This window comes from Astatotilapia calliptera, chromosome 11 (assembly GCF_964374335.1).
Source record: "Astatotilapia calliptera chromosome 11, fAstCal68.1, whole genome shotgun sequence".
In the NCBI taxonomy this organism is placed as follows: domain Eukaryota; kingdom Metazoa; phylum Chordata; class Actinopteri; order Cichliformes; family Cichlidae; genus Astatotilapia; species Astatotilapia calliptera.
In genome coordinates this window covers 31,161,155-31,173,760 of record NC_137432.1, presented here as the reverse complement: position 1 = coordinate 31,173,760, position 12,606 = coordinate 31,161,155, and the positions used below count along the sequence as shown (strand labels likewise).

At 36.0% G+C, this 12,606-nt stretch overlaps 2 protein-coding genes across 2 annotated transcripts; both read right to left on the bottom strand.

Annotated features, from left to right (window-relative positions):
• Window positions 1-143: 143 nt before the first annotated feature.
• Window positions 144-3,963, bottom strand: LOC113032260 (NKG2-D type II integral membrane protein-like). Its single transcript, XM_080308471.1, has 6 exons — window positions 3,889-3,963; window positions 1,942-2,028; window positions 1,466-1,774; window positions 1,214-1,377; window positions 974-1,086; window positions 144-861 (listed from the first exon to the last, which is right to left on the bottom strand). Exons 1-6 carry the CDS (start codon window positions 3,932-3,934, stop codon window positions 735-737), a joined length of 846 nt encoding a protein of 281 aa, XP_080164597.1. The 5' UTR covers window positions 3,935-3,963; the 3' UTR covers window positions 144-734.
• A 2,869-nt stretch (window positions 3,964-6,832) lies between these two features.
• On the bottom strand, window positions 6,833-10,562 carry LOC145431954 (C-type lectin domain family 4 member G-like). The gene is made up of 6 exons (XM_080308470.1): window positions 10,259-10,562; window positions 8,352-8,438; window positions 7,987-8,181; window positions 7,735-7,898; window positions 7,495-7,607; window positions 6,833-7,382 (listed from the first exon to the last, which is right to left on the bottom strand). The coding sequence occupies exons 1-6, from the start codon at window positions 10,302-10,304 to the stop codon at window positions 7,256-7,258; spliced, it is 732 nt and encodes a 243-aa protein (XP_080164596.1). The 5' UTR covers window positions 10,305-10,562; the 3' UTR covers window positions 6,833-7,255.
• Window positions 10,563-12,606: the final 2,044 nt, after the last annotated feature.

Below are 12,606 nucleotides of genomic sequence, written 5' to 3'. Positions count from 1 at the left end.
TCTTTTTGAAAGGTTGATACTGGACTGAAATCTGGTGACTGTGGAGGCAGTTTGACTATAGTGAACTCACATAGTGTTTTATCTGGCTGGAATCAGCCAAAAGAATTGTGGGTATGAAGAGATGGACATGTTCAACAATAATACACAGGTGGATTGTGCCATTTTTATTTATGCTCAGTTGACATAAATGACCCAAAGTGTGCCAAGAAAATACCCCCCAAACCCTTACAGCACCACCACCAGGCTGAGCTGGTGATACAAAGCAGGATGGATCCATAATTTCATTTCAATCAATGTAAATGAATAAAATCAAAACTTTACTAACAACACTAAAAAAAGTGAAGCTGATATGATAACAATATGCAAAATACACAACATGAGACTTCAATTATAAGCTGAACTTCCTGTTCTTCTCTGCTGCTCTGTAGCTGATGTTGACACTGTGACTGATTAACAAAGTCCAAATGTAGAGGCCAGCTGTCCTTCTTCTACATGTTACAGTAGTTTGAACAGTGTTGTTCTTGGCTTGACTAAAACATTTGTCATTAATATAACATAGCTTAACAATAACTATCATTGCAACATGAAAAAATCTCAGTGCAGATACTTCAGGGAACAACTCATTGATCTGAAGTAATGCAGTGCCCTCTGTTGACCAGTTAATAATATCATCATTAATATTATATTTTGAGACTGAGACTATCCAAAAGTCCTCTGAAGTTTTACTGCAGTATTCAAACAGACAAAGCTTTCCTATTGCAGATCCATGGGTTCTTCTCATCACAGCTCACTGATTTAAATCCTTCGTCTTGGACAGAGATTGCACAGTGACCATCAGAAGGAGGCTGGTTGATCCAGGAGCTGAGGAAAACAAGAATTCTGCTCAAGGCTGATGGACACTGGTACACTGCAATTGATTTATCACAGATTTGGGAAATACTTGAAATTTCTATTGATTCAAAGTGTGTCTTACCTATCAGTCAGATTCCTTCCATCCAGCCACTTCCATATCCCATCTTCAACTCTCAGACCAATCCAGTATCCTTTGTTTCCATCATATTTCCAACTCTTTTCACTGACATTTTTCTGAGGACAGAGAGAAAGTTGTCAGAGATATTTAAACAATTTGCTCTAAGAAAGCTTTCAATCTAAAGAAATTATATTTTTATTTTCATGAAGTCTGTCATAAAGTGTCCCACAGTTTTCTCAGTACCTTTTCTTCTTCATTAACAACAACAGCTAAATCTGAACTCTTTCCTCTGCAGTTTTCTCGAGCTTCTTCCCAGGTTTTCCATTCAGCAGGTTTAACATTATTAACTGCATAGCAGCTGGACTCAAAATATAACCAGCCAGCCTGACAAGCATTACATTTTCTGTCTGCAAGAATAGAGAACAGTTAATAAACAACATCAGTGCATATCTATGTTAAATTAGGTAATTTTGTACAAATATATTTGGAACATACTGCTATTTTCTTTGGGACAGTAGGCATCAATGCTCCACTGAGCTCGACTAACATTGAGCTCAATCCATGGTGTCGTCATCTGTTGTATTATTTCTGTTAGGTTTTTTTTTTCTGTCTCCAGCTCCTCATTTTTCTTTTTGAGCTCCTGGTTTTCTGCAAGTTGTTTTTCCAAGAGAGTACAGTCTCGTGTCAGGTTGTGAATCTGGAGAATGAGGTTGGTTTGGTTCCTCCTCAGCTCCTCATTTTTCTTTTTGAGCATCTGTGTCTCTTGAGTCAAGTTTGCGATCCGTTTTTCTAAAACTGTGGAGACTATAAGGTCACAAAAAACAGCAGTTGGTTTTGGGTTTGAATATATTTATGTTTCTTGTAAATTAGTGCAACAATAACTGTTACCAAAACACAATCAAATATAAAACATCACTCTACTTTGTCCTTACACACGTCAGACCAAAGTGTAGTTTTAAAGTTATACTCACAGTAGAATCGAAGGACCATAATTAGTAACAGAATTCCCCAGCATGTTGCTAGTGATGGAAAAGATTTATTACAAGACGACTTCTTATCTGGCAAAAAAAAAAGTTATTTCAACAACCAAAATTATTCATAGTTTTCTTTAGAATACAATGAAATGTGTCAAAGATCCCTTATTATTTAAGCATTGTTCTGTTATGTACAACCACAAAATACATATTGGAGGCAGAAAGAAATGATTTAACTTTGGAACAAATCTATAATCACAAAGAAAACTAAATCAGAAAACCTGAAGGCAAAACTAAGGCTAAACCTTGTTAAATGTAATACAGACCCCCAAAACTCAGAACACTATATATACAGAAAAAGACAAAAATGTAAACACAAAAACTCCAAACTCAGACAAAAAACTCAGGGTCGATGACAGCTTTTGTCATTTCTGTTTTGTATCTTTGTGGGAGATATTACATCTTAAAAAATGTTGTTTGAAAAGCCCTAAAATTCAGAAACATGGTCAAAAACTTGTATTCCATTGTATAATATTTTTTATTTCTTTTCAGTCAAAGGTTACACAGTTTTAAACGTTTAATTCCTTTTCATGGGTACATTTCTGTTTTAAATACTCTGTCCACAAACGGCCTTTGGTAAGAATTGCTTTACAAAGTCCAGGAACAGAGATTATCAAAAATATGACTGACATCTGGTAATTTATTCAAAACTGTTTTATGAAAAATCTATGTCAAGAGCTTATAATATCCAATTAAACATAATGTTGGAGGCAGATCTGATTATAGACAGAATTCCGTATTACTTCAGTTTCCTCAAAGTAGTAAACACATTAGTGCAACACCTTGATGCACGAACGCCAGTCAATTAAAAGTTATAAATGCTGTTTTAACAAAGATCTTTCCTGCTGTTGTCAGCTTGAAGAAGGAAAACTAAAGTATTATAGGAGTCTTTGCTACAATGTCTCCCGATCTGTCTCAGCTGACTGCATGTCTGACCATGGTTTCATCAATTATCACTGGTCAGTGTTCATTACAATATGCATATTGTAGACAGTGGTGCTAGTTTCAGTCATTATGCAAATGTAGTGTTTTTTAAGTTGGAGAAACCTGCATTCAGCTGAGAATGAAGAAGTCACTTGGATGAGTAATGAAACATTTTTCTCAATGAAAACGCGACGTCCAGATGAACAGAATCAAGTTTTTTGGATTTCCTGATTGAGCATGCATCAAGACAAGATTGTTCATTTTATCTTAATTATATTATGATTTCCTTTCATCTTGTGTTCTCCTTTGCCCTCAATTGTTATTGTAATTTCATGTTCTTTTGGACAAATGCTCAGTCTTTCTTTCTTTCTTTCTTTCTTTCTTTCTTTCTTTCTTTCTTTCTTTCTTTCTTTCTTTCTTTCTTTCTTTCTTTCTTTCGTGGAGAGAGAATTTTGTCATGTTTCGTTTTGAAGAACTGTGTTTACTTAATCAAAATAAAATGTTTTAACATTAATTTTGGAGGTTTAAATTGCTTGGGTCAACTTGAGAGCTTTAATTTTAGATTTACAAATCTAACCTGTCTTTCACAAAATAAAGGTGTTGGCATGAAATAATGCCTTGGTGTGGGAAATGGCAGGTGTATCAAAATATCAGTGAGAATGTGTGTCATTGTAGCAGGGTGGGCTTTGAAAAACAAGGCCCATGATCTGAATAAACTCCAATAATAGTGGATCTCATACTTTTCATACGATGCACAAAGTAACATCAGCTGATCGCATTGAGAGCAGAAGAACTGATAAGTGTGATTGATGGGCAGGCAGACTAACAATCCCAGGGAATTGGACTACTGGAAACCAGTTCTCGATTCCCATCCCTCCTTCCAGTTGTGTTAACACAGAGTGATTTTGTTGGATTTTTGTTGTCGTCGGTTTTTTAAAAAAAAGTTTTTTTATAACTCACCATTTGTATCAGGAGCTTGTTGAGTTGCTTTATTTTCAACCTTCATTTCTTCATGTGCAGCTTCCTTGTCCTGTTTTACTGAGAGTTTAAAGGGTAATTGGAGTTAAGCAGTTTTCAAACAACCACAATCTTTGTAGACTTTGGGTCATTTTGAATGAACAAAATGTTTTTGCTCAATGTTGACAGAATTCAGCATCTTAAATCTAATTGGAGACATCATAGCTCTTTTTAGAAATGTATTTTTTCTCTGGAACTTTGCCTTAGATTGTACAGGGAAAGTTTGCCTTTGATGTGGCAGCACATATCTCAGTATCTGACCCACTGGATTTGCTTACAGTCTTTTTTTACTCTTTACTATTACTGAAGAAAACATCACCTAAACCAACATGACTTGAAACAGTAATCACATAGAGATGCAGACTTTGATTCACATCAATAGCCCTGAGTTTTAGAAAATCTTTTTTTGATACACTGCATTTGAAAAGCTCAGCTTACCTGCTGATTGTGTTCATTTGTTAGTTCTTAATATGACCTTCTCCTCTGCCGTAGTTACCGCCCTGCTGCTGAGTTGTTTGGAACTTGTACACTGAGCAATAGCACTGTGTTTAAACAATAGAACATAATAATTATCATAATAGCAATAAGCTTCTGTTTTTGCGTGAGGATGTGAGATGTATTGAATCTTACATTCTTTTATGGCTCTACACTGAAGACGGGGTGTTCTTATCTACAAGTCACTAGACACACTTCTTGTGGCTTGTACACTGAGAAATACCACAGAGCATCATAATAAACTTCCTCAGTGCCCAGTCTGTCTTATACCAGCTTCTGCTTTTAACTGAGAATGTAAGATGATTCCATATATGGCTTCAAACTGAAGACCGGGTGTTCTTATGTACCAGTGACTAGACACTTCTTGTGGCTTGTACACTGAGAAATACCACAGAGCATGATAATAAACTGCTGCTTCACCAGTGTAACTCTGTCTCTTCTAACTAACCTCTGCTTTTGTCATATACACTCACTGGACACTTTATTAGGCACACGTTGCTTGTCCTGAGATGACATTGGCTTTGCCTTTATAACTTCATTAATTCTTCAACAAGGTCCAAGAAATATTCCTGAGATTACTATTATTATGATAACATCTTACACTTGCTGCAGATTTGCCAGCTGGAAATCCATAATGTGAATTCCCCACACCAAACAGAACTAATGAGCCAACCACAAGGCATCAACTCATTGCATTTAGACATGTATATATTAGTCAAGAAAACCTGCTTAAGTTCAAACTAAGCCTCAAAATAAGGAAACCAACTCCCATGCTCCCTGTTTTTCATGAAAAAAATGACAAAATGTTGATGCTTGTGGGGAAGAGAATAGATGTGTCAAGGCAAATAAGACACTTTTTAAACCATGTGGAGCAGCTCTCACCATTAAAAACATGATAACTTTAGTCAGCTTAGTCAACTTAAGATTTAGTTGTGTTAATGCTGTGAAGCGCAGGATTCTTTATTTCGATGCGCGAGACTCTTGTGGTCCTTCATGAAATTAGCACAAAGTATGTGGAAGCGGTTAAAAGCCACACAAACATGCAGAAGCAACTAGAATAATAAAGAGAAACAGGAACATTATTGTGTGAATGTTACACAGCATTTAAATGTAAATTCAAGCTAGCACTCACGAAATTGTGCTCCACACATTCTTTGGCCTTTGACTACTTCCACATACTTTGTGCTATTTTTATGTAGGACCACAAGAGAAATAAAGACTCCTGTGCTAAATAATAATATTGTGTAATATAATGTGCATCTGTAAATTTATTTATGAATGGGTTTTAAATGATTCTATTTATTTAAACATTAATAAAGTGTCACGGCGGGGCACGCCGGCGTGAGGAATGAGGTAGACCCAAGAGCAGACACGGTGGAGACAGAACTAGGTTTCCAAAATAAGGCAAGCCTTTATTGTGGCTGCAGGCATAACAAAAACACTTGGGGACACTGAAACTGGGAAAACTAAGAAGACAGAGAACACTGTGTAAACTAAAAAGGCCAAGGCACTCTGTGAAGGAACTATGGAAAAAACTATAAACACAGAGTAACTAAGCAGGCTATGAAACACAGTGTCACAATAAGGGACACTACGAAAATACGAGGTGAGGCTAACAGACGATCTGACACTGACACAAAGACACACTGGGCTTAAATACACTGAGGCAGTCATCAAGAAATTAGAGACAGAAGGGGAACACAGCTGGGAGGAATAAGACCTGATAAGACAGGAGGAACAACGCTAGAAACACTGACATAAGACGGGAACATGAGCCTTCAGAGTAAAACAGGAAACAAGACACCACTAAACAAACACGCAGACACGACACAGAGAGATAGACTAGACACTGAACTAAACCTGCAATAAACATGAGAACACAAAAACCTACGAACTAATCCCTAAACAAGAATAACCGAAACATAGAGTCATAATCATCATTATCATCATAATAAGAAAAGAATCCAAAATGCAAAACGCACCAAAAGCATAACTCAAAATACTGGGTCAAACTGACCCAGAACCGTGACAATAAAGTAAGTTATACTTTTTTAATAGTTTAATTTAGAATAAAAACACTATTTATAAATCAATATTTCAAAATGAATTATTCATCCATGAATAAATACTTAAATCACAAATCGATAAAAAAAAGATTAACCTCTGAATAAAAACATTTAACATTTAACTCATTTAAAAAAGCTTTTTTTAAATTCCAAATAAAAAAACATATTTTCAAAATCTTTTTGAAAGGTTGATACTGGACTGAAATCTGGTGACTGTGGAGGCAGTTTGACTATAGTGAACTCACATAGTGTTTTATCTGGCTGGAATCAGCCAAAAGAATTGTGGGTATGAAGAGATGGACATGTTCAACAATAATACACAGGTGGATTGTGCCATTTTTATTTATGCTCAGTTGACATAAATGACCCAAAGTGTGCCAAGAAAATACCCCCCAAACCCTTACAGCACCACCACCAGGCTGAGCTGGTGATACAAAGCAGGATGGATCCATAATTTCATTTCAATCAATGTAAATGTATAAAATCAAAACTTTACTATCAACACTAAAAAAAGTCAAGCTGATATGATAACAATATGCAAAATATACAACATGAGACTTCAATTATAAGCTGAACTTCCTGTTCTTCTCTGCTGCTCTGTAGCTGATCTCAGTGCAGATACTTCAGGGAACAACTGTTTGATCTGAAGTAATGCAGTGCCCTCTGTTGACCAGTTAATAATATCATCATTAATATTATATTTTGAGACTGAGACTATCCAAAAGTCCTCTGAAGTTTTACTGCAGTATTCAAACAGACAAAGCTTTCTTATTGCAGATCCATGGGTTCTTCTCAGCACAGCTCACTGATTTAAATCCTTCGTCTTGTACAGAGATTGCACAGTGACCATCAGAAGGAGGCTGGTTGATCCAGGAGCTGAGGAAAACAAGAATTCTGCTCAAGGCTGATGGACACTGGTACACTGCAATTGATTTATCACAGATTTGGGAAATACTTGAAATTTCTATTGATTCAAAGTGTGTCTTACCTATCAGTCAGATTCCTTCCATCCAGCCACTTCCATATCCCATCTTCAACTCTCAGACCAATCCAGTATCCTTGGTTTCCATCATATTTCCAACTCTTTTCACTGACAGTTTTCTGAGGACAGAGAGAAAGTTGTCAGAGATATTTAAACAATTTGCTCTAAGAAAGCTTTCAATCTAAAGAAATTATATTTTTATTTTCATGAAGTCTGTCATAACGTGTCCCACAGTTTTCTCAGTACCTTTTCTTCTTCATTAATAACAACAGCTAAATCTGAACTTATTTCTCTGCAGTTTTCTCGAGCTTCTTCCCAGGTTTTCCATTCAGCAGGTTTAGCATTTAAAACTGCATAGCAGCTGGACTCAACATATAACCAACCAGCCTGACAAGCATTACATTTTCTGTCTGCAAGAATAGAGAACGGTTAATAAACAACATCAGTGCATATCTATGTTAAATTAGGTAATTTTGTACAAATATATTTGGAACATACTATTTTTTTCTTTGGGACAGTAGGCATCAATGCTCCACTGAGCTCGACTAACATTGAGCTCAATCCATGGTGTCGTCATCTGTTGTATTATTTCTGTTAGGTTTATCTTTTCTTTCTCCAGCTCCTTATTTTTCTTTTTGAGCATCTGTGTCTCTTCAGTCAAGTTTGCGATCCGTTTTTCTAAAACTGTGGAGACTATAAGGTCACAAAGAACAGCAGTTGGTTTTGGGTTTGAATATATTTATATGTTTCTTGTAAATTAGTGTAACAATAACTGTTAAAAAAAACACAATCAAATATAAAACATCACACTACTTTGCCCTTACACACGTCAGACCAAAGTGTAGTTTTAAAGTTATACTCACAGTAGAATCGAAGGACCATAATTAGTAACAGAATTCCCCAGCATGTTGCTAGTGATGGAAAAGATTTATTACAAGACGACTTCTTATCTGGCAAAAAAAAAAGTTATTTCAACAACCAAAATTATTCATAGTTTTCTTTAGAATACAATGAAATGTGTCAAAGATCCCTTATTATTTAAGCATTGTTCTGTTATGTACAAGCACAAAATACATATTGGAGGTAGAAAAAAATGATTTAACTTTGGAACAAATCTATAATCACAATGAAAACTAAATCAGAAAACCTGAAGGCAAAACTAAGGCTAAACCTTGTTAAATGTAATAGAGACCCCCAAAACTCAGAACATTATATGTACAGAAAAAGGCAAAAATTTAAATACAAAAACTCCAAACTCAGACAAAAAACTCAGGGTCGATGACAGCTTTTGTCATTTCTGTTTTGTATCTTTGTGGGAGATATTACATCTTAAAAAATGTTGTTTGAAAAACCCTAAAATTCATAAACATGGTCAAAAACTTGTATTCCATTGTATAATATTTTTTATTTCTTTTCAGTCAAAGGTTACACAGTTTTAAACATTTAATTCCTTTTCATGGGTACATTTCTGTTTTAAATACTCTGTCCACAAACGGCCTTTGGTAAGAATTGCTTTACAAAGTCCAGGAACAGAGATTAACAAAAATATGACTGACATCTGGTAATTTATTCAAAACTGTTTTATGAAAAATCTATGTCAGGAACTTATAATATCCAATTAAACATAATGTTGGAGGCAGATCTGATTATAGACAGAATTCCGTATTACTTCAGTTTCCTCAAAGTAGTAAACACATTAGTGCAACACCTTGATGCACGAATGCCAGTCAATTAAAAGTTATAAATGCTGTTTTAACAAAGATCTTTCCTGCTGTTGTCAGCTTGAAGAAGGAAAACTAAAGTATTACAGGAGTCTTTGCTACAATGTCTCCCGATCTGTCTCAGCTGACTGCATGTCTGACCATGGTTTCATCAATTATCACTGGTCAGTGTTCATTACAATATGCATATTGTAGTCAGTGGTGCTAGTTTCAGTCATTATGCAAATGTAGTGTTTTTTAAGTTGGAGAAACCTGCATTCAGCTGAGAATGAAGAAGTCACTTGGATGAGTAATGAAACATTTTTCTCAATGAAAACGCGACGTCCAGATGAACAGAATCAAGTTTTTTGGATTTCCTGATTGAGCATGCATCAAGACAAGATTGTTCATTTTATCTTAATTATTTTTTGATTTCCTTTCATCTTGTGTTCTCCTTTGCCCTCAATGTTTATTCTAATTTCATGTTCTTCTGGACAAATGCTCAGTCAGGCAGTCAGTCTTTCTTTCTTTCTTTCTTTCTTTCTTTCGTGGAGAGAGAATTTTGTCATGTTTCGTTTTGAAGAACTGTGTTTACTTAATCAAAATAAAATGTTTTAACATTAATTTTGGAGGTTTAAATTGCTTGGGTCAACTTGAGAGCTTTAATTTTAGATTTACAAATCTAACCTGTCTTTCACAAAATAAAGGTGTTGGCATGAAATAATGCCTTGGTGTGGGAAATGGCAGGTGTATCAAAATATCAGTGAGAATGTGTGTCATTGTAGCAGGGTGGGCTTTGAAATACAAGGCCCATGATCTGAATAAACTCCAATAATAGTGGATCTCATACTTTTCATACGATGCACAAAGTAACATCAGCTGATCGCATTGAGAGCAGAAGAACTGATAAGTGTGATTGATGGGCAGGCAGACTAACAATCCCAGGGAATTGGACTACTGGAAACCAGTTCTCGATTCCCATCCCTCCTTCCAGTTGTGTTAACACAGAGTGATTTTGTTGGATTTTTGTTGTCGTCGGTTTTTTAAAAAAAAGTTTTTTTATAACTCACCATTTGTATCAGGAGCTTGTTGAGTTGCTTTATTTTCAACCTTCATTTCTTCACGTGCAGCTTCCTTGTCCTGTTTTACTGAGAGTTTAAAGGGTAATTGGAGTTAAGCAGTTTTCAAACAACCACAATTTTCGTAGACTTTAGGTCATTTTGAATGAACAAAATGTTTTTGCTCAATGTTGACAGAATTCAGCATCTTAAATCTAATTGGAGACATCATAGCTCTTTTTAAAAATGTATTTTTTCTCTGGAACTTTGCCTTAGATTGTACAGGGAAAGTTTGCCTTTGATGTGGCAGCACATATCTCAGTATCTGACCCACTGGATTTGCTTACAGTCTTTTTTTACTCTTTACTATTACTGAAGAAAACATCACCTAAACCAACATGACTTGAAACAGTAATCACATAGAGATGCAGACTTTGATTCACATCAATAGCCCTGAGTTTTAGAAAATCTTTTTTTGATACACTGCATTTGAAAAGCTCAGCTTACCTGCTGATTGTGTTCATTTGTTAGTTCTTAATATGACCTTCTCCTCTGCCGTAGTTACCGTCCTGCTGCTGAGTTGTTTGGGAGTTGTACACTGAGCAATAGCACTGCGTTTAAACAATAGAACATAATAATTATCATAATAGCAATAAGCTTCTGTTTTTGCGTGAGGATGTGAGATGTGTTGAATCTTACATTCTTTTATGGCTCTACACTGAAGACGGGGTGTTCTTATCTACAAGTCACTAGACACACTTCTTGTGGCTTGTACACTGAGAAATACCACAGAGCATCATAATAAACTTCCTCAGTGCCCAGTCTGTCTTATACCAGCTTCTGCTTTTAACTGAGAATGTAAGATGATTCCATATATGGCTTCAAACTGAAGACCGGGTGTTCTTATGTACCAGTGACTAGACACTTCTTGTGGCTTGTACACTGAGAAATACCACAGAGCATGATAATAAACTGCTGCTTCACCAGTGTAACTCTGTCTCTTCTAACTAACCTCTGCTTTTGTCATATACACTCACTGGACACTTTATTAGGCACACATTGCTTGTCCTGAGATGACATTGGCTTTGCCTTTATAACTCCATTAATTCTTCAACAAGGTCCAAGAAATATTCCTGAGATTACTATTATTATGATAACATCTTACACTTGCTGCAGATTTGCCAGCTGGAAGTCCATAATGTGAATTCCCCACACCAAACAGAACTAATGAGCCAACCACAAGGCATCAACTCATTGCATTTAGACATGTATATATTAGTCAAGAAAACCTGCTTAAGTTCAAACTAAGCCTCAAAATAAGGAAACCAACTCCCATGCTCCCTGTTTTTCATGAAAAAAAATGACAAAATGTTGATGCTTGTGGGGAAGAGAATAGATGTGTCAAGGCAAATAAGACACTTTTTAAACCATGTGGAGCAGCTCTCACCATTAAAAACATGATAACTTTAGTCAGCTTAGTCAACTTTAGATTTAGCTGTGTTAATGCTGTGAAGCGCAGGATTCTTTATTTCGATGTGCGAGACTCTTGTGGTCCTTCATGAAATTAGCACAAAGTATGTGGAAGCGGTTAAAAGCCACACAAACATGCAGAAGCAACTAGAATAATAAAGAGAAACAGGAACATTATTGTGTGAATGTTACACAGCATTTAAATGTAAATTCAAGCTAGCACTCACGAAATTGTGCTCCACACATTCTTTGGCCTTTGACTACTTCCACATACTTTGTGCTATTTTTATGTAGGACCACAAGAGAAATAAAGACTCCTGTGCTAAATAATAATATTGTTTATAATATAATGTGCATCTGTAAATTTATTTATGAATGGGTTTTAAATGATTCTATTTATTTAAACATTAATAAAGTGTCACGGCGGGGCACGCCGGCGTGAGGAATGAGGTAGACCCAAGAGCAGACACGGTGGAGACAGAACTAGGTTTCCAAAATAAGGCAAGCCTTTATTGTGGCTGCAGGCATAACAAAAACACTTGGGGACACTGAAACTGGGAAAACTAAGAAGACAGAGAACACTGTGTAAACTAAAAAGGCTAAGGCACTCTGTGAAGGAACTATGGAAAAAACTATAAACACAGAGTAACTAAGCAGGCTATGAAACACAGTGTCACAATAAGGGACACTACGAAAATACGAGGTGAGGCTAACAGACGATCTGACACTGACACAAAGACACACTGGGCTTAAATACACTGAGGCAGTCATCAAGAAATTAGAGACAGAAGGGGAACACAGCTGGGAGGAATAAGACCTGATAAGACAGGAGGAACAAAGCTAGAAACACTGACATAAGACGGGAACATGAGCCTTCAGAGTAAAACAGG